General features: G+C 46.9%; 1 protein-coding gene across 12 annotated transcripts; it reads left to right on the forward strand.

The window, feature by feature from the left end:
- Window positions 1–1,647: 1,647 nt before the first annotated feature.
- slc39a10 (solute carrier family 39 member 10) lies at window positions 1,648–23,628 on the forward strand. Of its 12 annotated transcripts, none has more exons than XM_023823845.2 (11): window positions 6,811–6,836; window positions 12,645–12,714; window positions 13,315–14,424; window positions 15,628–15,805; window positions 16,767–16,942; window positions 17,267–17,440; window positions 17,552–17,675; window positions 18,367–18,633; window positions 18,712–18,792; window positions 20,536–20,726; window positions 21,436–23,628. In XM_023823845.2, exons 1-11 carry the CDS (start codon window positions 6,826–6,828, stop codon window positions 21,586–21,588), a joined length of 2,535 nt encoding a protein of 844 aa, XP_023679613.2. In that variant the 5' UTR covers window positions 6,811–6,825; the 3' UTR covers window positions 21,589–23,628. The 12 variants fall into 12 exon arrangements, with proteins under 12 accessions (XP_072556237.1, XP_023679621.2, XP_023679616.2 ...); XM_023823851.2 differs by lacking the exon at window positions 6,811–6,836 and adding an exon at window positions 7,023–12,248; XM_072700136.1 differs by lacking the exons at window positions 6,811–6,836; window positions 12,645–12,714 and adding an exon at window positions 1,648–1,695.
- Window positions 23,629–24,799: the final 1,171 nt, after the last annotated feature.

A 24,799-nucleotide genomic window follows, 5' to 3' on the forward strand; every position in this document is an offset into this window, starting at 1 on the left:
CCAGAGGACATAAAGCCACACTTCCTGTGAGAGCACACAAGGTCACACTTCCTGCCTAAGGACATAAAGCCACACTTCCTGTGAGAGGACACAAGGACATACTGTCAGGTAGAGGACACAAGCTCATCTCCCCCCCCCCCTGTACAATAAGACAGAGGTTAAAGAAAGGTGGCAGCTGAAGGCTTTTAAGACAAGCTGAAATCTTGGGTTTATAAAGTTTTAAAATCCTCCATCCAATATCCCAGTGTTAAAAATGGACTTTTACAGAAGGAATTTAAGGGGAAGCTTTTTTGTGAGGTCTCAGTGCATAGTGAATACACTCATTTTACAGCTGCATCCATCCCATGTGGTTTGAAAAGATAAAACTGCAGGTTTTTGATGTGTGAAAATACTCATTCTGTCAGAAGGATGAAACCTATGCCAAGAGGAGCCTCATACAGCACAATGTCTTTCTGTTTTTTAGTCAACTGGACTTGAGGTTAAAACAGATGGAAACAGTATGAATGCCAGTTTAATGAATTCCAGTGCACTGTGACATCAGAACGTACCTGCAAACTGACTTTTAAGCAAGACAATGATCATTTAAAAGCCAAGTATAAACCAAGACTGAAAAGAAACAGATCACCACTCAACATTCCTAATTTACCACTAGGGATCATTGAAGTACTATCTCTCTCTCTCTCTCTCTCTCTCTCTCTCTCTCTCATCCAATTCAAGTTCTATTGTCATTAAAACAATATGCAGACCCATGAGTACAAACAAGCACAAACAAGACAAAAAAATCTTAAAGCTTAAGAAAAAAATCCTCTAGAAAAGTTTTGGGGTGTGAAAAAGTTCCTGAATGTAATACTTGGTAGGAGAAAAACCACATCAAGAACAAACCCCCCTGAAGATGTAGTAAATCCTAAAATTAGGAAAACAGGCTCTTTTTGGTTTCAATCCAAGCAGCTTGTGCACAGGTTTTTTTTTTTTTTTAAAGAAATGTTGGAAAACATGGTGATGTAAACGTCAGATGGGACATCAGTTCAATTCACCTGGACCACAGGTCTCCAGGCAGCCAGAGTGATCTGGAGTGACCTAAGAGGGCTGACAGCAGCACCAGCAAACCTGGAAGCATCAAACTTCACTCTTAACTGCTGAGCTGTATCCCCTACTGACATGCTTATCAGGAGCCAATTCTTCAGCTTTCCATGACGGTGCAAAGCTGTCAGCCAGATTCTTGGGGTCTTTGATCACACTCTTATTTTCATAGTCAATTTGCTCTGTTAGCTAAACTATTTCATTCTTCATTTTATCAGTTTAGTCCCAGCTGACAGAAATTCCTTTCTTCAGGGGGATAATTTTAAAAATTCTAAAATCCCACCATAATTTGCTTGTAATATGAAAAATGTAATGAGCAATTTCCACAGCCACTATCAGCAAGGTTCAAAAGCAATGTTATTCCAAACTGTCCACCAAAATGCATCCCTTTGTGCAGCAAGGTGATAAACAAGAATTCATACATTTTCAGAAAACAATGAAATGCAAAGACATTTTCTTTTTGACCAAATGTTTCCTGTTTCACCTAAACAAAACAGAGGCAGTGCTTCTTTGCTATAGATTATATAAATTAGGTAAACACTACTGTCTAGGCCGGAAGTGGGAAGTTTTGATGTTTTGAAACAATGGAGAGAGAGAAGAGAGTTTCGTTTTAAGGTAGGAAGTCCGGTAATTCAAAGCCATTTACTAGCTAACCTTTCTCCATATCCATAAAGGTGTTCGCGACACAGCAAAAGCATTAAGCGGAATTTTAACAGCACAAAACCGAGAAGGTAACATCTGGTCATCCCGCCGGTACGTGTCAGCACGCAGCGTCAACACGCCTCGTGCTTCGGATCCAACTACGTGAACAGCGTAAGTGCAACGGAGAGTGTGGGCGGCGCGCCCTGTACGCCGCTCTGTGAATTCCGCGGGAGCGCGGCGCCGTCCTTCAGTTCCGTTGTCGGCCGCTTGGTCGGTGGATCGGCGTCGGTACCGAGTGGAGACGGGATGCGCACGGCACTGCAGTGAGGTAACGGCGCCGTGCGGGTCGTGCGCAGCGCGGGCTGCGGGGGTGGTGCTCGCCTGGCGGCCGGAGAGAACCTCAGTAGCGCTCGGCACTCGTTTAATCGGCGTCCGTCTTTTTGTCGCTTTTGTCGTGATTATTGTATTAATGTTGATGTCGCGGTCGCCATTGCGCGCTCCCGGGACATTCCGCCTGCGGCAGTCGAGCATGGCGCGTCTTAAAAATGCAAGGTTAACTAACCAGGTTAGCCTGCCTGTTTAGCAGTCCGCCGGCTTCTCCGTACTGAGGTTTCTCACGCGTACGACTTATTTTATACTAAAATGCGCTCTGAACGCGAGCATTTCTGTGTCGGCGGGTCGTTCGGTTGCCAGTCGGTGGACTGGGTGAGCCGGCGTCGGCCGGAGCCTCCTCGTAGACAGGCCGGTGTTGTTTCCGGCTTTTAACGCGTTAAAACGCCGAAAACGGGGCCGCGGAAGCCGCGTGGACTGAGACTGCGATCCGGGCTGGAACGTGACCCGGGTATAGATGCCCCCTCCTTGGGGACAATGAGTGTCGAGGGGCATTTGGGGCACGTTGAGCCGGGGGGGGGGGTCGGTCGGAGTGCCAGGGCTACTACGGTATCCGAGTGTTGAGAGATGGGGCAAAATTTTTAGTGCCTTTCCTTTTCCCTTAAGAAACTAATTCAAGACTCATGTCTGGCTTCATAATAATCAGTCTTTGCTTTTTCTGTATTCATATAGGTCTATGCACAAGCACATCATTACTCTGTCTGTGTATGTATCTGGGTATTGGAGACCGAAACCTCCCTAAATGTTGATCTTTACTCATCAAAGCACATCTACTATTTATATATATTTTTTGGTTGGTTAATTATCTGCCTGCACATATAGGTCTGTTTGTCTGAAATCTAATCACTTCTGTTGGTTTTATCGGTTAAGATCTCAATCAGTGCATTGCATAATTTCACACTGAAGCCGGATCCACAGTTGTTCCTCCTGTGGAACTGAGCTTAGATGGCGCTGGATAGCAGACCGGGCCGAACACAAGGATTGTGTCACTGAGCACTAAGAAGTTAGGTAGAGGACACAGGGTGCTGCACGGTTGGTGTCTTCAGGCTGTCACCTGACCGTAATGCCTTTGCTATTGTGCTAAGTGCACACATAGTAAGGTTTCATGCAACAAACCATGCTTTAAATGTTTATTTCTCTTTTGAATAGACACCAGGGCCTTATGTGTCCAAAGGGCATTCGCATTTCCGGACGGAGAAGTACTCTCACTCAGTCCTCGAATGGATACAACAGCTTGGGTCTGGTTTGACTCGTAAACATTTATGGTTGAAAAGACACTTGGTGCAACTTGTTTATGGTTGTTTTTGCAGTTTTTCTTCATTGTGGAAGTGAGAACTTTTTGTAAACAACCTTCCCTGAGTCGTCACGGGCACATGTGACAGGGAGGCACCAAGCATTCTGGACTGGTGAAGTGTCGCACACATCATTGCTGTTAAACGTTTCATACTAGGGGGCAAACGTTTGTCATTTAGAAACTGTGTGGTGGAGTTGTGGTATTTGCCTGTCTTACTATACTGGAAAATGACACTGTCCCAGATATTCTGCTTCCATTGTGATCCATGTTGTCGAACTTGTTTCTGAAAATATTAAATATGTTGAAATATAGCACAGTTATTGACAATGAAGGAAGGTGCTGTGGTCTCCTGTGGCACTGACAGTTTTATTTGCGCCTCGGTGTCTGTCCGTCCGGCCCAGTCCCTCCCTCTGAAGTTCCCCAGTCCAAAAATGTGCTTAAGTTCATTTCCACTCTGGACACCCTGTGCTAAGCCAGACTCTTGCCACACAGGACCACTGTAGCAGAAGCGATGAGCCAGAGGCTCCCCCACTGGCTCCTATTATAAAAGGCTGCATTTAATGTCTTTATATGATGGATGATGGCTGCTACTGATATTTGTATCTCCTCGGTATTCAGGATGACAGCCCTGGTGATTGAACACCACAGGCGGATATAGGCACACACGCACTGAAATGTATGTCCTGTTATTCTGCTTTATTTTGAGGCTCCCATAACCTTTTACACCCATAATACTGTTAGGATGAATAATACAACTCAATGGCAATACAAAGCTGGCTCTATTTAAACGAGAGGTTATTGGATTGATCATACCCTCACATACATATTAGCATCCATCTATCCATCCATCCATTTTCTAACGGCGTTTCCTGGTGTCCACAATGCCCAGATTAAAATTGACATTGTTTGGGCGGCGTGATACTGGCTGCAATATTCTTCGACTCAAATCGCTTTGAGCTTTTTATTGGGGTGTCTTTGCATTTTCATACAGGCTATGAAACGGAAAGTCTTTCATTGTTAAAAGGAAAGATTTAGTGCAGTTTGAATGAGTAAAACTATAGCCCACAGCCGCCTTTGTGTTGCTGCTGTAATCTGAAGCTACATGACTGCATCACTTTTATTAGACGCTTCATTTTTACATTTCCAGGGTTTTCACAATGACAATAAGCTGTTCTCTCGCAGCCAGATTGATTGCGTGTTTTACATTGGGAGTTTTATTAACCACAAGACCACAGTGTGCTTAATCTTTCTTCTTTCCTGGGCCCTCACAGTCAGGTTTTGGTGGTGCTTAAAGCAGCGTGATTATCAATGTTTAATGTAAATATCTTTATCTGGAAACGGGCTGACCCAGGAATCCACTGTCTGCTTAGGTGAGCAGCTTCTGAGGCTCCTGTCATACTTAAGAATGTGACCTCATGGGGGCGCTTTGCTTTGGAAGCTTTAGTCAGCTACACTGACCAGACTCACATTATACTCATTAAATACAATTAGGATATAATATAATAAATGAAAAAATAGGGGGTGCTCCTGTGAGATTTGGTATCGTTTACTATTCCCAGGTTGTACTGTGGCTCTTTTCTGGTTTCTCTGGAATGTAACGTTTGAAGTTCAGCATGCTCATCCCTCCGGCCTCCAGGGACTCCCTTAATCCACTGATCTTGTGCTTGACCAACTATGAGTTTCATAGTCTGGGTTGCTTGTCCAATAGCTAAGTGTAGCCAGAGCCACTGCCTCTTTTTTCCACCCCCAGTAAATTTAACTATATATATATATATATATATATATATATATAAACTATATATATATAAACTATATATATATATATATATATAAACTATATATATAAAGCTGGTCCAGGCTTTGATGTATGCACTGGTTTTCCATCACTTGGCTTGGCTGGTTCTTCGTGGTGTGAAGAGGTGAGTTCTCCTTTGAGAGTGAAGGACGCCCCCCCCCCCCCCCCCTGGGTGTGTAATAACCTGTGTTTATAATGTGGGTCTTCCTATCACAGGTTCAGGGGTGGGGGTAACGACCTTGATATCAGTGACACGGCGCGGAGCCTGAACGCTGTCCTCTGTTCTCCCTTCCAGTCATTTTGTTTTTAAGGTTTTCTTTATTTGCCTTTTGGACACTGGAATCCTCTGGTTTCCACATACCCCGTCTTCCTCTCCAGTACAGACACGGCTTAGTGAGGATCATTATTTTGATTTGTGTTCCCGGTGACACATGTGCTTATAAGATCCTGCTTCTGTCGAGCCAGTTCATTTCATGGTTCAGATATTAGCCAGAAGGGTGACGTGTTGTTCTGGAATTACGTTAGTGAGGGTTTTGTAATGATGATTCTTGATTTTATTTATGTATGCTAGACAGGTTACTCTGAGGTGGTGTTTTTGAAATTGAAATTGAAATTCCAATGTCTTAAAGGAATTGAAATTGTTTGGCAGTGGTATCAGAGTTCCTTTGTGGTTGTCTGTAGTGTCAGTTTTGTGCTAAGGATCAGCAACAAGTCACTTCTCTCTGATGAAATACTAATTTCCTGTGGCCTGGATATCTACAGCCAGCATTCTCACAGAGATAACAGCAGCTGGAAGGGTAGCGGAGGGTGTGCTTCTTCAGGATATGCAAGTGTAACCTGAAGGTCTCTAGCTTAACACAACTGGTAAGGCCAAGTTCTGCAGATGTGCAGCCTTCCTGGCAGTCTTGTCCACCCATCGTTTTATTTGGAGGTATGGAATGCCTGCAGAGTCCAGCCTACGCACATGCATATTTTGAGCTTTTATAGTATGGCTGCTTTTACGGAAAATGTTACCTCAGGAATTCTGGCATTGGCCACCATTATCTCTTAGCTAGGCGGGACTGTAAATGTTTACTCGTGTAAAACGTCAGTGTGCCAAGAGTCGGTCCTCAGCTTGGGATCTCGGTGCCACGCAGACCTGCATCTCCTTATCGTTTTGTGTGACATCTAGGATTAAGCAGGATGACAGATACCTGTCACTAGTGAAAAAAATCTGAGCAACCTGTTGAATCGTTTTAGGCGGGGAGAATAAAAGGGTGGGATAATCCATTAAATAAGCGTTCAGTCTTCTGTTTTGTATCTCAGAGCAAAGAATAGGTCTCGTTTGATGTCCACTTGGTGTCCATCTAAAGGTACCCCCACGTCCTCTGTGGGAGTGTGCTTTGGTTTAACGTGGCGGTGCAGCAGTCGGCTCGCTGGTGCACACCTTGAAAGCTTCTCTTTAGTGTGACTGAAGGCCTTGTGCAGCAGAGCAGATGGTGGACACCTTGTGCTCTGCCATGTGAGAGTCATATGAAGGATCTGCTGCGGCCCCCAGCTAGAGCTCCTCAGCACATGACCTGGAAGCTGAGCCAAGAATGTGGGCGATCCTGGACCTGGAGAGAGAGCCTGCAGCCTCTCGGTGATGATCAGCCAGTGAGACGTGCTCCTTGTGTGAATCTGTGTCTTTTTGAATGTATGTGTGGATCTCCTTTGGTCAGACTTTGTCCTTTGGTGCCTATCGTTGACCAGAAATGTGACCGGTAGCTTCCCTCATGATTTCGAGTTAGGTCCCCGCAATGTGGGGATGTCCTGTCCTTGCTCAGGTATGCTACTGCTGCTGTCTGTTTCTCAAGTATTTATCGGCTTTGCTAGGATTAGGGTTAGGTTGTGTAATGGTACACAAAGTGCATGGTACTGTATAAATCTCAGTTTTGGGTTCCCTGTTCATTGTAATTTTAGTACAGCAGGGAAAACATTTGTATTGTAGTTATTAAAACTGCAGACAAACATAATTAGGAACTCTGTAAATCCAAGGCAATGCATCTGAATAACAAAACCTAAGAGACTCTTATCTGCACATTGTAAAAATAGTTCAGTTTAAATGCATAACATCAAAACAATCAGAATGAAGTAAATCCCATCTTCTCTATCACTGAATATGGTAGCATATCTGTAGCAATAAATACCCCAAGTTGCGTTTACCTTTTTAGCTCAGTCTGAATTTCTTGACAGAAGTCCCTTAAATGCCATGGGGAAACTAATTTGCAGAGATGGTGTCCACCTTGCTTTGGTCGTACAAACACTCGGATGATGTCTCAAATGACCGTGAGAAAATATCAGAGTTTGATGTAGCAGAGCTGACAGGCAGCCTTGGTCTTATCGACTCTCCATTGTTGATGGAATTTATTGGAAAACTAAAAAATTTTCAAACCACTTATGACAACTGATTTTGACCATAATTAACCGTAACCAACTCGGACACAATTCATAAAAATGTAGCATAATGTTTTCCATGTTGAACATCTGCTAGTAAATTTAGGTTCCACCTGTGTCAGTAAATGTTTACATTCTTTTCATTGTGCATAAGAACATAACCGAACCGACAGTGATGAAACTGAGTGCCGCACGACACATACGCATATTGTTACAGCCCGTTACTGACAGTGCTGTGACTGTGCTATTCAGTGTTATGAGAGAAGGTAATCATGCTTTGTGGTATTGTCATGTGCTTGGCCACCCTGAATATGGTGTCTTTATGGTTTTATAGAACTCCCATGTGCCAATTTACCCAGAATGCCCTGTGATCATGTTTTCTGGTATGATCCCATCCTAGTTGGCTAGTTTTCCTAGAAACTAGCATCCCAATGGCAATATCGTTATTATTTTGTTACTTACAATGTGGTGTTGCTGGTTTTGTTTGGGTGAAATAACTCGCTATTGGATTTGCAGAACCTAGCCCTTTCTCTGTTTTTAATTGGCCGAGGCATCCTTGTGCTGTTTTTCTAAGTAATAGCAAGCCACATTCTGGTAGGAAACCAGATATAATCTTGTGACAAATTGCTGACATGGTCATAATTGTGCAATTGTAAGCATTTTAGGTAACATTGTTCTTCAAATGTTACTTTCCAGTTAATTGTGCTGCTTTGTCACATTTATGTATTTTTATGGACTATAACAACAAGGAGTGTGACTTGATAAACATTTACTTTTTTGTGTAGCCCAGTAATGGGCAACTTACAGATATTTGCAGTTTGCAATTGCATAGAAGGAGTTCGCACCTCTAATCTCACAAATCAAAAGCATTTTATTAAAAAAATAATTTTTTTTGAAGGAATGGTTTAAACAATCGAGGTATGTGGACCTCGTAGGATGATAATCTCTTAAAGATGGTCATTCGAGTCAGATGTTCCAGTCAGTTCAGGTTTGAACTAAGAACATAAGAAATTTACAAACGAGAGGAGGCCATTCGGCTCATCAAGCTCGTTTGGGGAGAACTTAACTAATAGCTCAGAGTTGTTAAAATCTTATCTAGCTCTGATTTAATGGAACCCAGGGTTTTAGCTTGCAGTATTAAAAAAACACATACATAGAAACAGGTTTGGTTGCCTGCTCTTGGCCCAATTAGAGGTAATTTAGAGGACCTTGAAATGGAACTGGATGGGCTTACAGAAGCATTTCTAAAGACTATCAGTTCACAGTCAGATGGGTAGTATACAACTGGAAGATATCCAGCACTGTTGCTGCTCTCCCAAGGAATGGATGTCCTTCAAAGATCAGTGCAAAGGTGCATCGTGGAGTCCTCTAACAAGTGACAAAGAGCCCTAGGGTGATAGCTAAGGGTCTCTGGAGGCTCCTCTTGCACTTAATACCAGTTCATGAGCCTCCTGTTAGCAAAACGCTGAGGGGAAATAAGTGGTACCCATGAGAGGTTACCCAAGAAAATGTGCTGTAGACTGGATGTTCCCCAGCAGTGAACAGATCAGACAACAGTTGAGCTTTTCGGTAAATGTACAGCGTGATATGTTTCATGTAGAGAGGGAAACACTTGCCAAATCTAGTGCCAGCTGCAAAGCCTGGTGGAGGGAATGTAATGACGCTAGACTGCTTTGCTGCCTCAGGGTCTGGAAGGCTTGTGCTCATTGAGAGTCCAACAAATTCCAATTTTTATCTGGGACTTCCACAGCAGAATGTCAGCGTGTCTGTGGTCATGCATCATTAAAAGAGTTGGTCAAACTGAAGGCCATTCATGTTTCTGAATGACCAAGTTAGTCCTGGTGTCTGTCCCACCTAAATGCTGAGTAATGCATATCGAATATTGCAACAACCAAGAGATGTGTTCAACATTTCTTCAAATTTTATTTTCTTCAAAATAACCCCCTTTTGCCTCAGTAGAGTAGACTGTTGGCATTCTTTCAACCAGCTTCCAGATATAGCTACCTGGAATGCTTCTCCTACCTTGCTTTTACTTTTTGATCCAATTGATCCTAAACCAGCTGTGTAGGGTTTATGTCAGGGGATTGTGGAGGCCAGGTCATCTGTCACAGCACTCCATCTCTTTCCTAGTTCACATGATGATACAGTACTTGCAGAACATCAAGATGTGCAGTAGGTGTGTCCAAACTTTTGACTGGTAGCTGAACTGAAATAATGTGTCGAGGAATGGGCCAGAATTTAGCCACTGCACAGCTCTGGTCAGCAGATTCCAAAAGTCTCTGAGTTTATTGCCGATAAGAATTTCCACTGGTTACCAGATACCTGTATGAGTGTTTGCAAGCTTTCTTTATAGATTGTCTAACATGAAGATCAGGTCTCATTATCTGAAGCATTCATGAAGAAAACTAGATAATTGCACAGGTTTTGCAAAACTTTCACACCCATTTGTAGTAATTGTCACTTGATAATGGTTATGTTAGTGGGTGTGGCTGTCAGAGAGAGTTTACGTGCACAGGGGAAGTTCTGACCTTCGAACCCGCTCTCAGATTAGTACTGTTTCACAGCTTGCAAGCCACTATCAACATTTAACCTACTTACGAATGGAACATCATCTCCTGCCTACTTGTGTTTCTCTACACTCTGACCTTAAATAGCCACATTGCAGAAGACAGAGGTACGTTTCTGGCAGTGTTTTTTTGGAAAGGAGACCGCAGATTGTGAGGAGAACCGGCAGGGCCGGCTACCCGTATGGTTTCGGTCAGCTGTGTTTATTATTTCTGATCTGCTTGTGACCTCGTAAGCAGAATGAGTTTGTGGGTGGTGTAAACGCCTAAATAAGAATCGGCTTGAGCCATGTTTCAGTGAAAATGAGCCCTATAACAGTGACTGGCGCTCATTTGGCAGCTAATGGTGTTGCTTTTTGTGATCGCTGAGCACGATCGACTTCTCCTGACTCCCGTGACCTTCTGGACAAAGCCGGCCATTGTGAGCACCCTCTAATCGGACCTTCCTCATAGACCAGTTTCAGACAGCCGCCTGGTAAATCATGTGACGCAGCCGGTCCAGTCCTAGTGGTCAGGTGGCTGTACTGCAGCATGGTGGTGATGTACCTTCAGTCTGTCCTTCAGGTGCTCCTGGGAGTGTAGTTAGGCAGGTTTTTTTCTTCTTGTTTTTTATAAGTTATGCAGTGGTTTGCATTTAAATGATCCGCATCAAAGTCGTCGTGACATATTGGAAAAAAGAATTGCCCGGGCATGTAAATTGTGAGAAATAATGTTTTGCATGAATTTTATATAGTTCACTAATTACTGTTTTGGACTTAATATTTATATAGTGGTGCTTGGTTTCTGACAAGCTTTTGGCTGCGAATAGAGAAATTTTGAAATGCATTTGGTGAAGGTGAACGACACTGTTCAGGAGTTGTTTACATTCAGCTACAGTCGTGTGGCCCTCCTCATGTCACAAAGCTGGGAGGAGACAGGGGAGGGGGATTGTTCTGGGAATGGCAGCGTGTGTAGGGCGAAGGACAGTCTAGAAGCATTTTATTTTAAGGGACGGTTACATATAGGTCACCCTTGTATTATCACCTGATCTCTCCCCACCCTCGAATAAACCCCCACATGCTCTGGCTTTGTAATCTGCCCCGTAGCCTTTCATCAACTGCCAGTGCGCTAATTAGTAATGGTTTAATGGTGCATTCCATTTTAACTGGGAAGTTAGAATTTCAGAGTTCATGGTTAGAAGTTTCAACTGGAGTGGAAGTCTGAATTCTGACTAGGTAAACTCAGAGGAAACTCTGTATCAACAGAAGTGAAAGCTGTAATTATTTACTATTTATTAGTACTTATGTCCTAATTGTTTCTCATTAAATCAGCTGTACACAGAGTACTGTCCAACCTCTGTGGACATGTTACAGTATTTGTATGCGCAAAATACCGTACAACGTGTCGTTATCAACTGGTATTGCTAACAATGGGCAACAATGTCTAGAACTAGTATTGCTGAATGACATTCTGGTTTGTTGTATTGGAACATGGTAACTTGGGAGTGACATCATTCCCAGCTCAGAGGTCTTAAGTCATGCTTTGGTCGCCCTGGTGTCTGGGTGCCCCATGATGACCTGACACAGGCAGTCCACACTTTCTGAATAAGTAAGGGCTAGAAAAAGCGATGTGTGAGTGAAAGGGCCGTGCCGCTGGGATGTGCAGCACTTTGCTGATAAATAGGCCTGTTGTGGGCTGCCTGCTTTCCTGCTAATAATTCAGCCTTTTCCCAACGACGAAAAGCTGCTGTTAAAATTATCGTCACATGATAATTCCAGAAAATATAGGTTATTGTGTGTATATGTGAGTGTGTTGTGTGTGTTTTTTTTTTTTTTTTTTTTGGGTATCCCTCTGAAAGTGTAGCGACTCCAACAAAGAGCATATTGATGGCAGACAGGGAGCCATTTGTGTGGATGAGAGATGTGGAAGGAGGGCGAGGAAAGGACAGATTTCGTTTGTCAGAGGTCAAAGTTCACGCATTCAAGTTTATAAACAGTAGTTTGGAGCATCGGAAGATTAGCCTGAAATTGAGCAATGTGTGAAAGCCAAGCGTGGAGCAATCAGACGGAAAAGTACTGCGCGATTTGAAGTGAGTACTTTACAGGCGCTGAGATGGTCTCTTGGGCCGTGCTGTTTCACCTGCGGTTGGCGCTGTTCTCCTGGCTGCAGGAGCTGCATGTTGTTCTTTAAGCTGCATCTGCCCTGTTCATGGTCTCCTTGGCTGACGGTCAAATGAATGAAGCACTGACTTCTACCCAGGACCCAGGCAGGGACTGTGTGTGAGCTAGCCTTCAATTCAGTCAGTAGTAACTTATTATAATGGTGCTTAATGCTGTTTCCCGTGGAGTGTTTTTATCTTTGTTCCTGTCTGTCTTTTCATAATACAGATGCTCCTCTCATTAAGATGGTTCGTCTTGGGATATTTTGACTTTACGGATATGTGCCATCAGTAGTCATTGAACTTTGAATTTCGATCTGTTCCAAGGTCAGCGATAAAGCGTACGATACTTTCTACTGTTGCATCTACACAGCCACGCTTCCAGTCTGTAGCGATTGTGAGTGTAAACATCTCATACCGTGTTTAACAGTGTATCATTATTTATCATATCATATATGATATTTGGCTTATGATATTTTTAACTTAGAATGGGAAATCACCCCATCATAAGTTGAGGAGCATCTGTATATATTTTTGCTGCTCAGATTGGATGGAGCCAGGTTGAGCTGTTTTTCAGACGATGTGGAGCTGTAATTAAAGCATCTGTAATCTCGTCTAGACCATCTGAATCATAGCCTGTCAGCTTTTTTACAGCATAACTACGTGTTAAATAACCTCTGTAGTGGCAGCAGGGAACGCACCCTTTATGACGGTTTACGTGATGCTTTTATCCAAAACAATTTACACTTTTAAGAGCTGGATGAAAGGTGTTCAGGTCAGATTCTGTGCTCAAGGGCTGTGTTTGTCAACTCTGTCCTTGGGGACCCCGAGACAATGGACTGTCCGGTAGGGAGCTGGGAGGGAGCAACAAAGTGGAGCTTCTGGGGACCTCGAGGTCCGGGTTGAGAAACACTGCTCCAGGGTACAACAGCAGGATTCCTGTTCCCAGCACTGCCCCAGAGCAGTGGGAGATGATGCCGCTTGTGCTGTCTTGCAGGTGCCCAGCAGTCTGGACGTCATGAAGGTCTGCCTGCTCTGTCTGCTCACCGTCCTGCTCCAGCAGGGCTCCCCCAGCCACGTCCACAAGAGCCAGGCCCGTCACGGGCACCCCCACGGCGCGCACATCCACGATAGCCTGCGGATGTCCCAGACAGCGGGATCCAGCGGGCACCCCCACCAGGGCTTGGGCCCCAGTGAGGCTGTCAATGAGCAGAACTTCTACATCCAGCAACTCTTCATTCGCTATGGAAATCAGGACCAGTTGGACTTCAATGGTTTTCAGAGCCTGCTGCTGAGCCTGGGGCTGGGCCAGGTCCGGCTGCTGGGCCTGGAACACGAGAACCTGGGGCACGATCATGTAGCCCATCTGGACATGCTGGATGTCCAGGAGGGCCTCCACACCCACAGCCCGCATGGTGAAGTGCACTCCCTGCCACGCTCCGAGCCAGAACACAACCGCACTACGGCTCAGCCCTCCCCTTGCAGGCCCGGAGAAGCGAGGGCCACCGAAAGCCCGGGTGCCTCACCAGGAGGCGAGTCTGGTCCTGAACTTGAGAGCGAACATCACGGTACACATGAAAATGACGGAGATCAGAGGAGCGACGAGCGAAAAGAGCCAGTACGGCACCCGCATCACCACAGGCATCTTGGGGAGCATCAGGAGCCGGAGGGAGCAGGACTGCAGCCATCTGCCGACCCCCCGGACGCCCAGAGCGGGAGGCCCAAGAAGCCCAACAAGAACAAAGGGCCTCGCACCAAAGCCAGGGGCCTCGGGAGTCAGGAACACGACCACAAACAAAGACAACAGCATGACCCCAAACATAACCCAGACCAAGCTCATGACCACGAGCATGATCACGAACCCAGCCAAGACAGAGACCACATCCAAGACCATAACCACGACCACAGCCATGAACCTAGCCAAGACAGAGACCACATCCAAGACCATAATCATGACCATGACCAAGGCCAAGACAGTCGCCATGACCGTGATGAAGATCACGATCATGTCCACCGGCATAACAAGCGCCACCTTAGCAAGCGGTCAGCCCCTGTCAGGAACATTGAGGCCATCCATAATGAAGACGTCACACACCAGCATGAAGAGGTAGGGGGCGCTACTGGGGTGTGGGGATTTTCTATATCTCCTCTTACGGGCTTGTGAGCATGACGTATTTAAGTACAAGCACAGCCACCGGGCTGAACTTCTCTGTTTTACTGGCTAAGCTCATTAGAAGACTTATCCTGCACCCAAACCCTGACGTCTGTATGCCCTGAGAGTCAGTTTTGCATATCAAAGAAGACCAATCTCCATTTGATTTGCAATTCCTGTGTTCCTGTTGTAAAGGTAGAGCACTACACAAAATCATAAGGAACTGCTTATATTGAAATGTGTGGAAAAAGCTACAGGCACAAAATGAAATCGTTCTAGCGAAATGCCCGGTAGTTAGTTGTAAATGAAATTTGAGACTTATGGTTTTTAGAATGGCTCTGATAATTAGAGCTCAGAACGGTAGCCATGCACTTAGCAGGAATATGAAACAGTAGCAGTCTGGGAGCAGTTAGCATGAGCATTGTTTACACAGTATGTCTGTGAGGCAGATTTCAGACTAATTCTGTCTTATCTGTGGCACATGTGGCATTAAGCAGGGATTTATGGTACAGATTATGAACACGACCTGCTTACGGCACAGCTTATGCACAGTATGGAGTGTTTCCTCCAGGGAGGAGCTGGATGCAAGAGAGAAGCCAGTTCTGCTCTGCCACAGCTCACGGCTGGGATCAAATTTTAATCTTTTGTCTGTGACAGAAGCAAAGCATTTTGCTCGCTGGAAAGCTCTGCTGTTTGTCGTGACCCTCGTTCCCTGTAGGGGGCGTTGCTGTCTTGTCACGTACAGTGGGCGTTTCCGTTGCAGAGCGTCACAGTGTCCCGGTGCGATCGCTTTACACGTGCGGGTTTGCCCGTGTTTGATTGCAAGGATGGTGTTTCCCCACTAAACGCTCACCCTTCGGTTTTCTGATGTTGAGCTGTCACGAGACGCATTGTATCGCTTAAGACGGAGCGGAGACGCCAGGAGGGGTGTGGTGACGCGGACACTGGGGACACTGGGGGCACTGGGGACAGCGCTGCCGGTGACGGCGCTGTGCCATCCGCCCTCTGTCCCGCTCCTTTGTTTTCCTGCCAGCATTGTCTTCCCTGATCTCCACTCAGTAATGGCTGCCTTTCATGTTTATTCAGACACCACAAGCAGGACCGGCCCAGATGAATTTCTGGAAGTGCTCCTTTCTGATTGTTCCCCCCCCCCTGCAGTGTCTCAACCTCACACAGCTCCTGTACTACTACGGCCTGAGCCCGGACGCGCTCATCTCCCCTACCCAGTTCTCCTACCTGTGCCCGGCGCTGCTCTACCAGATTGACAGCCGTGTCTGTATCAGGCACTACCACCAGGTGGAGCTCCAGCCCTCGGCCCTGCAGCCGACCCACTCAGGTACTGCCCATTACGATGGTTGAGCTGGTTAACTATCGGGGTGGGAGTTAGCTTATAGTGCATCTAAAGTTAAAATCTTCCCTATTAAATACACTTTAATTTAGTCAGGGATGCACATAACTGGCACGCAAGTACTCATGCGCTGTCTTAAGTGCATTAGTTATGTTATGACAGGAAATAATATTAATATGAATTTGTGCTGCTGTGATTGCAGCACGTATTGCTTTATGAGGCGAATGTGTACTTGCCTGCTAGTTACACGCATCCCTGCCTAGAGCCAAAACCTAATGCATGAGTCCGCTTTACTGGCCCAGAGACCCAAGTATTACCCAATAAATGATAGGGTGTAGCACTCCTTTTCCCCTCTGTCTGAGAAGCTTGGGATGCTCACCTCAGTCTTTGTAATACTTTGGTCGGATAGGTAGGGGGCAGTACTTATGGAAGGTTTCTAATCAACCTGCCGACGGCCTGGTGTTTTACCATTAACAGTTTCATTTACAGTGATGATTATACTGTACATACACTGAGCAGCTGATCATTCCTTCCCATTGTCCAGTAAAGAGGGAAGAGCTTTCTGCCAGTCTGCGTTCTAACACTTGGTTTCTGCCCCAGAACAAAATGAGACCTTCTCTGCGTCTGCCCTCCGTGTTGATTTGCCGGCATTTCTGGTGAATTCCCTCAGATGTAAAGGGCTCCCCCTTGTGTCCGTGAGAGCATGGCGCAGGACAGGCGATGGCGGATAGCAGCAGTGATGTGATCTGAAGGCTGCTTTGGCGGGATTCTTAAAAACCGCATTTCCTGCAATGCAGAACACTGGCTGGAAGTCATCCCCGTGTGGAATAATGGCAGAATTAGCACAGTCTCTCTGACAGGGTCTTGTCAGGCTGCTTTACTTTGTGTATCATGGAACACGCTGTACAGAATGATCAGTAACATTTCCGTCATCTCCCTCTCCCCGCAGTGTGGACATGGGTCTGGGGCTTTGTCTCTATCACCATCATCAGCCTTCTCTCTCTGCTGGGTGTGCTCCTGGTGCCCATCATCAACCAATCCTGCTTCAAGTTCCTGCTCACCTTCCTGGTGGCGCTGGCGGTGGGCACCCTGAGCGGCGACGCACTGCTCCACCTGCTGCCACATGTAGGTACTGCGGCTGGCCGCCACGGAGACGGTCCCATTATTAATCCTGTCTGGCTGTCGAGAGATGCAGTCAGATGGGTGCAGGTGGATTTACAGCTCGACAGGAAATGCTTCTGGTTCCAGAGTCTGCAGTATATCAGCTCGGGTAACAGAAAAAACGTCTTTGTGCCTGGAAATGCTGCAGGAGGGCAAGGCACACATACGTGTAAACCGGAGCACATTCCCACACGGTCACGTGTGCTGAGGCCTTATGGAGTGTCTTCTTTGTACCCGGTCTGTGGTATCCCCTGATGACTCACTGACCCTATATCCCTGTAACTGCAGTCCCAGGGGGAGCACGACCACGACCACAGCGGGGAGGGGGAGGGGGAGGAGGAGGCCGACCTCGCTACCAAGTTCGACGGGGTGTGGAAAGGTCTCACCGCACTGGCCGGGATCTACCTTCTCTTCATCATTGAGCACTGCATCGGCATGTTCAAGCACTACAGGGACCAGCAGGTGAGGCCCGCGGACCGTCACGCCCCGCAACCTCCGTAAAAAGGGGCGCCATTAACAGCCAAACCCAGACGCTGGCTTAAACAGTCTGTATGCTTACCGTCTTACTCGCAGCAGAGCTGGTGCAGCTCCAGCAGGAAGTTGGAGGAGGCCAACATTGGGCGAAAGCTGTCAGACCATCAGATGAACCGGCGCTCCGATGTGGAGTTGATGCACCTGAAGCCGCTGCCTGCTGCCGGTAGAGCCTCCTTCTGTAGTGCTAACGAGCTGTCCAGCTCCCCGCCGGGGTTCCTCCGCTCCTGCCAGCTTCGCTCTGTAGGCCCCCTTATTGTAACCGGCTCGTTTTCCGCACTGCGCGATGGAGAGACGCAGCTCACGGAGGGAGCAGTGACACGGCAGAGACAAACACATGATTTATTAAAGCCGTTTTGTGGGACCTATGAGGGCGAACTGTCAGCGCAGCTCGGTGAGAGATCTCGAACTAGCACAGCGCCCCCTCATGGTAAGAGAGACTCAGTGAGGATGGCCAGTCGGCATTGCCGCTCTTCTTACCTTGGATCATTACTGCCGTCTCGCCACTCTGACAATGGCTCTGATCCATCTGGGCTCACTAGGGGATGTCTGACTTTCCACCTTGTCCACCCACCTGTTTATCTGCGTCTGTTGACTGAAAATCCAACTAGAATTATGGGGACCCAAGCTTATCTGTAGGCCTACATGGGATAGCCAGGGACCACCTGCTTTAGGACACGCTATAAAATCTGAGATCTGTCGTAAGATTTAAATGATCTAAATACTCTCCTTTTTATCTGTAATAGGAAATAAGACGAGGTCTTTATTTAGTGCTGAGACTGGCTTTGCGTTTTACAGACAGTTGGTGACCGAGACCATGTAAAATGTTCCAACCTCCCCCTCTGATGCATTGGCAGGGGCTGACAGCTCTGCATCATCACTGGGGGACCCGCAGAGCAATCCCAAGACCTCCAGCCCCCAGGAGGAGGAGTCTTCTGTCCGCGAGAGCACCAAGAAGGCCAAGGTTAAGATGCATGGCCACGCCCATGGCCATGGCCACGCCCACGGCCACGCCCACCACTGCCACTCAGACCAGGAAATGAAGGATGCTGGCATAGCGAGCATCGCCTGGATGGTCATCATGGGTGATGGCATGCACAACTTCAGCGACGGGCTGGCCATAGGTGGGAGGGGCCGCCGTTCGCTCAGTGGCTCGGTAGCGGGAGGCGGGATGTCTCACAGGCGCCGTTTCTGATTCCCAGGGGCTGCATTCAGCGCAAATGTGACCGGGGGCATCAGCACTTCCGTGGCTGTGTTCTGCCATGAGCTGCCTCACGAGCTGGGTGAGTGTCACGCCACGGGGTGGCCAGTCAGCTGCGTTTGTGTGTGGACCTTCAGGGGAGGGTGTGGGGTAGGCTCAGTGTTCGGGGTACGCGCTTTGTGGGGGTGGGGTTCACCGTTGATGTGTGATGCATTCTTCACTGTGCATAGTTTTCAGCCAGCAGTCTTGGCTGCTGTGTATTTTACCCTGAACGGAAAACAGGAGAGAACATTGTTTAGTAATAAACTAAATTATCCTGCAAACAAAACCGAATGAGGATCTCCTCCTGTCTTTTTGAAATGCCTGAAAATAAGAACTAAACTTTGTCTGTCTTGGACGCTTTACTTTTCCTGCCATCATTCGGCAGATCCTGCTTGCCTAGCTGTGATAAACCCTCAGAATGTAAAGGATCGTCATTATGGGTTGTACTTACGTCTGAGTGTCAGATGATAAATGACCTGCCCCTTCCTTATTAGCTTACAGAACTGCCCAATGATCCATGATCCCCCTGCCGTTTAGTAAACATTCCTCTATTTAATGCGCCTTTTATGGTTAATAATATTCAGCAAGCCAATAATGATCAGCGGCTAGCCTCAGTAGCCAATCCGGTTCCTCCGTTGGAGCCGTTCGCCAATCGGAGTGTGATCGACCCAGGTGGGAGCTTCTGAAATTGACAGATTGGTTTATTAGGCGACAATCTACGCGCTTAGTGCCTTGCGACGCCTCTCGCCTCAGTCGCAGATGGTGTGTTTCGCTTTGTGACGTTGCTCGCGGCCCGGAGGCCTCCACCATCAGGATGGGAGCGACTTGTCAGCTGGCCGATGCGATGATGGGGACGGGGGGGGGGAGGCGATAATCACAGGAGTCGTTTTGGGCACCCCCTTCACCCCCAGCTTGTCTAATGAGGCTATTTTGTGACACTCATCACGAGTGACATCTCCTGTCACCGAGGCCGATGCCACGGGGTCCTCAGCCAGACGGCAGGCCTGAGAACGCCTGCCAGATTTAACTCGCAGGAAGTTACACCGGGGTCCTGCCAACACGCTTAACAGTACACCAAAGGATCACATGCTCTTCTGTCAGGGAAAATTACGCAGTTACACACCGTGCCAGCAGAAGGCCGCTCACTGGCACAGACTCTGATCTCGCTGTAAATCACCGCCCACGTCTGTCCATGCACGGCTCTCTGGGGGCGATCATCGGCTGGCCGCTGAATTTCCGGGGAACACCGGCCCGCCATTGCTGTAGTCGAGCACGGAGCCGGCGGCTCTAAACCTGCTTCTTGAGTCATGACCTCCACCGGCCTGCACGCTTTCTGGAAGCGGTTACGCGGGGGTCAGACGCGTGCGATTATAGCGCGGTTCACACACTCACGGCTACGTGCCGAGCCGATGGGGAGGCGTTTCCCGTAGCCTGTTCTGATCGGCTGTACCGCTGTCTCCAGGTGTATTGTCGCTGCACGTATGCAGGGTGGATGCAGGCGAGTGTTACAGGCAGACCGGTTTTTGCGTTAGACAGTAGGTTCCTCCCCTGGGTCTGACATTTCCCATTTCATTTAATTGTCTGGTTGAGTTTTGAATTTCAGACTTAACATGACCTCTGTTTCATCCTCCAGTAAACGCATTCAGGTATATTTAGGACAGTTCCCCCATAAAGCTCCTGTGGATCTAGGCCGCCGTCGGGTTTTCTGTGACGTCGTTCGCTGCGCTCCGCAGCCCGGCCGGGTGACCTCGCTGACACTGTCACGGCTCTGCTCTGCCCACAGGGGACTTCGCTGTGCTGCTGAAGGCCGGCATGTCCGTGAAGCAGGCCATCGTCTACAACCTGCTCTCGGCCCTCATGGCCTACGTGGGCATGCTGATCGGCACGGCCGTCGGCCAGTACACCCATAATGTCACCAGCTGGATCTTTGCCATCACCGCTGGGATGTTCCTGTATGTGGCTCTGGTGGACATGGTGAGAAACACCGTCGATTCTAGGATTTTTAACGTTTTGTTTAAGGTGGGGAGATATAAGAAGGGTCATCATTCATACAGAGGAGCCAGTCTTATCACTAGCCAATGATATGATTTGTATCAGTGAGAAACTGGGGAGGGGACACTCCAGGGGCCAATCAGCTTTCAGCTGAAGCCAGTGCCCCTGTGGCCCCACCTCCCTGTGGCCCCACCTCCCTGTGGCCCCACCTCCCTGTAGCCCCACCCCCCTGTGGCTTCACCTCTGATGGTCACGGTGAGAAGGTCCCTACAGCTGTGCCAGCTGCTTTTAATCTGTCCCTCTGGTGGATGTGGTGAGACGCAGCCAGGCTGTATTGTCTGGCCTCCCGAGTAAATTTGATTACTCAAAATAATACTTAAATACATTGTAAATTTGCATTATGGAGTCATGAATCGCCCAGGCTGATGTAGTACTTCACTAAATTATGTCTAATCTTTTTCCCATACATTCTGTGAACACTGACACTTTCCTTATTACAACTACAAAACAAGTTTTACGAGGCTCAAATTGTAAACGGCGAGTTGAAGCAAAGTATCTATAATATAGAGGAGGGTGTGATCTTCTGGAACGCCATGTTGTCAGCCAGCTCTCCACGCTCTGTGTCTCGGGTTCAATCCCACCAGCGATGCATGTTTAGGAACACCGGTCATCCCTGGCCTTGTCTCTACAGCTCCCAGAGATGCTACATGGCGACAGCGAGGACTACAAGCGCTGCCAGATGGGCCACTTCCTGCTGCAGAACCTGGGCATGTTGAGTGGCTTTGCCATCATGCTGCTCATCGCCATATTTGAAGAGCGCATCGTGCTGGACTTCGACCTCTAGATGCGAACTGCCCAACCGCAGTCATTCCTGCTTCATCAAGTGGGGCGAGCTCAGCTTTCCATTCCCATAAGTCTGGGTACATGCTCACAGCCCACCATAACGTCCTCATGGTCCAGGTTAACCTCTCAGAAGATACCTCAGAAGAGGTCTTCATTTGAACCCATCTCTCCCAGCATCAACCAGCCTGTGGCAGTTTCTTGGCCAATTAGAGACTTCAGAATGTCAGCCAGGAAATTCTCCTGTTGCACACTTGAATGTAACAAAGAAGCGATCAGACATTGGTGTTTGTTTTCATTGTAACAGGAAAGCTGCCTTTTATTCCTAAAGCCTTCTCCCAATCCTTGAGGCACGTCCATTTCAGGCTCCAAGAGCGCAAACCCAGCAAGCCAGCGACAGCCGAAGTCTTACGTCTGTGTACTTGTGCTACGTGTGACCGTCGTGTACCTGTGCTGTGTCACGTCCCATGATTGTGAAGTCATTGTGCAACATTGACTTTGCAGGACCATGATGCTGAGCAAGTCATTGTATCTGTTCTTCGCTGTGAAATTCGTTGTACCGTCAAGAAACATCCCGACTCCTGTGCTTCCACCAGTTGGCTCAAGAAGGTTTTGCAGATGTGCTCATCCTCATTGGAGCAGTGAAATGCATATCAGTGTTAAAAGAATGACCCATTAACAAAGTCCTGCATCCACGAGAGGACGGATTTCTCTGATTTCGTCATGTTTGTTTTTGCCATTAGTGTTGAGAGAAGATGAATTGGAACAGCCCTCCACAGAAAGAGAGGAATGAAGGAATGACCTGGAAAAAAAACATTGGTTTCTATTTTGCTACCTGATTGTTGTGCTCTGTAGTCTAATCACTGATCAACTTAAAAAGCATCTGCTTTGTCTAAATTAAGTCAAAGGAATTGTCTTATTTTTCATCATCAGGTGTCTGGCACAAACATGTTTCAGTTCGAGTCATTTAATATGACGGTTTATGCAAAAACGTCTCTGCTCGTCGTCATCTTATATAAAAATGTCGGAAACTTGATTTAGGAAGTAATATCAACTGAAAGGAGGTTATTTTTTCTGCCTGTTTCTTTTGACAGGAATTGTGCTTACACACACTCTTGGTGTTTAAAATGCCGCCCTTTATCTGTCGAAGGACAGCAGAGCGGATTCACTGTGGTGTGATGATGTTTGCCGTCGGACAGGGGGAGGATATGCTTGTGTCATGCTACAAAAAAGTCGTACGGCTCACTGTGACTGTGTGGTGAGATGCACATCTGTGTCGGCCAGCTGGTCCACTTACCCAAGTCTTAACCAGGTCTCTCTCAACCCCCGTCACCTGGGGACATTCAAGGCCTCGTCCCATCAGGCTCTCCAGTCCTGCTGCGTGGATCATGCTTATAAACGGCCTCTGTGGATGCCTGTGTCCCCCATCGAGCTGCACTGCACATCACATGTGAGTCTTTCTGCAGTCGGTATTTGTAAACGTGTCCTGACTTCTACAGATCGGGAGACGACGGACCGTTCAGGATCTGATTTCACACCGAGTTTGTTCCTCACCGTACCCCACAGTTGGCTCACCGAGGATATACAGTAAGCACAAAGGCAATGGGCAGAGAGGTGGGCAGCACATCCATGCCACATTAAATACTGAGAGTATTTATTTCAGTGTGCAAAAACAGGGGTATTAATACTCGCTGTCAACACTGCCAGTTGCAAGGAGGCAGGAATTCGACTAACCAGAGAGCTCCAGAGCACTGCACACTGTGTGTGACGACATCATTTCCAAAACTTTGTTCTATATTACGGACAGATGATTGCACTGTTATGCTAATTTATACAGATGGTGTTTTGCTTCCGCATCCCAAAAAAATACCATCCGCCACAAAAGATCTCTTCTTAATTCCAAATGACGAAATTTTGTACAAGTTTATTTTGCATAATTTTCATAAACCAAAAAATCTAAATGTATTCACTGACATCTTCGCTAGTCCTCTATTGTATATTTCCCAATCAAGACAGAAAAATAAAGTTGTACCCAAAAAATGTAGTGCTATTTGTGTTGTGCTTAATTAAAAAAAAAAAATCTCAGGTGTATAGTATGAAGCACCGGGTGGTTACGTTAAGTTCACGAATACGCTACATTACTTCACAAAAATATAGCTTTTAATGTTACAGCCTCATCCTGGCATTTTCCAGTCACTTATCCTTGAGAGCGTCTCAGTCAGCATTGGGCATCAAGGAGTGTAGTCCATTGGTGAATGTGCATTATGGGTAATTTAGAGAAAGTAAGTAGCCTAATTGCATAGCAAACGCCACACAGAGCAGAGGCACTAATCCCACCCCAACCGTGAAGGTGTGAGGTACCTGCTGCTCACTGATCCTGGTCACTGACACCAGCTTACTTGGTTGTGTTCACTGTCCCAAGCAGGGGACAGTCAATCAGGTCCTAAAATTAAAATGCTAATTGCAGTCCTTCATGTGCAGCCAGCTCTCTATGGAAATGTTGGTCATGCAGGGTTAGTGCCGTGTGGAAACAAGCAAAGTGTTCTGAGTCCACGGCTCTTTCTGTGGAGGGCCCAGCGGTCAATGAACCTTCTCAGACAAGGTATCGACTGGTTGATGAAAGGAAGAAAGGGAGTAGATGAGAAGATGCAGCTTCCTCAGAGTGCTGCCTTTGTACCTCCCCAAGGAAAGGTGCAGGAGCATGCAGGTGATGAAAAGCCTTTTTCAGGGAGGCCAAGTCCACGCCAATACCAATCTGACACTCTCATTATTCCTTTGAAGGTTCATGTCTTTTTGTTTAAAGGTTTTATATAATACTACAGGTACTATTAAATGATAGAGAGCTCATAATATCACGTATAAAACACAATTATAAAAATAGAAAAGTGCATTTCCTGAGGAAAAATCCGTGTATGATTGCTCCGTAGCAGTGACAGGTGCTGTAGGTTAGTGTTTTCTGAAATTTTTGATAGGGTTTCCCATAACTAACTATTTTACTGTAAGAAAATGGCAACCAAAACACCAAGTTGTTGCTATGCTACTCAAGGTGACTTTAATGTGTTGCTAAAGTAGTTTAGGTGGTTGATAGGATGTTGCTATGGTTTTGCTTAGGCTGCTAGAATGTTGCTATACTACCGATAGGTGGTTGCTGTGGTATCTTTGGTGTATGCTAAGGTGTTTGTATCTCAAGGTTGTTGCAACGGTGTTGTTAAGGT

This window comes from Paramormyrops kingsleyae, chromosome 16, assembly GCF_048594095.1.
Source record: "Paramormyrops kingsleyae isolate MSU_618 chromosome 16, PKINGS_0.4, whole genome shotgun sequence".
Lineage (NCBI taxonomy): Eukaryota > Metazoa > Chordata > Actinopteri > Osteoglossiformes > Mormyridae > Paramormyrops > Paramormyrops kingsleyae.

Excerpts from the sequence above, each read along its gene's own strand:
- slc39a10 (XM_023823843.2), top strand. The coding sequence starts at position 6,714 with ATGAAGGATCTGCTGCGGCCCCCAGCTAGAGCTCCTCAGCACATGACC. Across the intron at positions 14,425-15,627 it reads TCACACACCAGCATGAAGAG|TGTCTCAACCTCACACAGCT; the intron begins GTAGGGGGCGCT and ends CCCCCCCTGCAG. Across the intron at positions 15,806-16,766 it reads CCTGCAGCCGACCCACTCAG|TGTGGACATGGGTCTGGGGC; the intron begins GTACTGCCCATT and ends CTCTCCCCGCAG.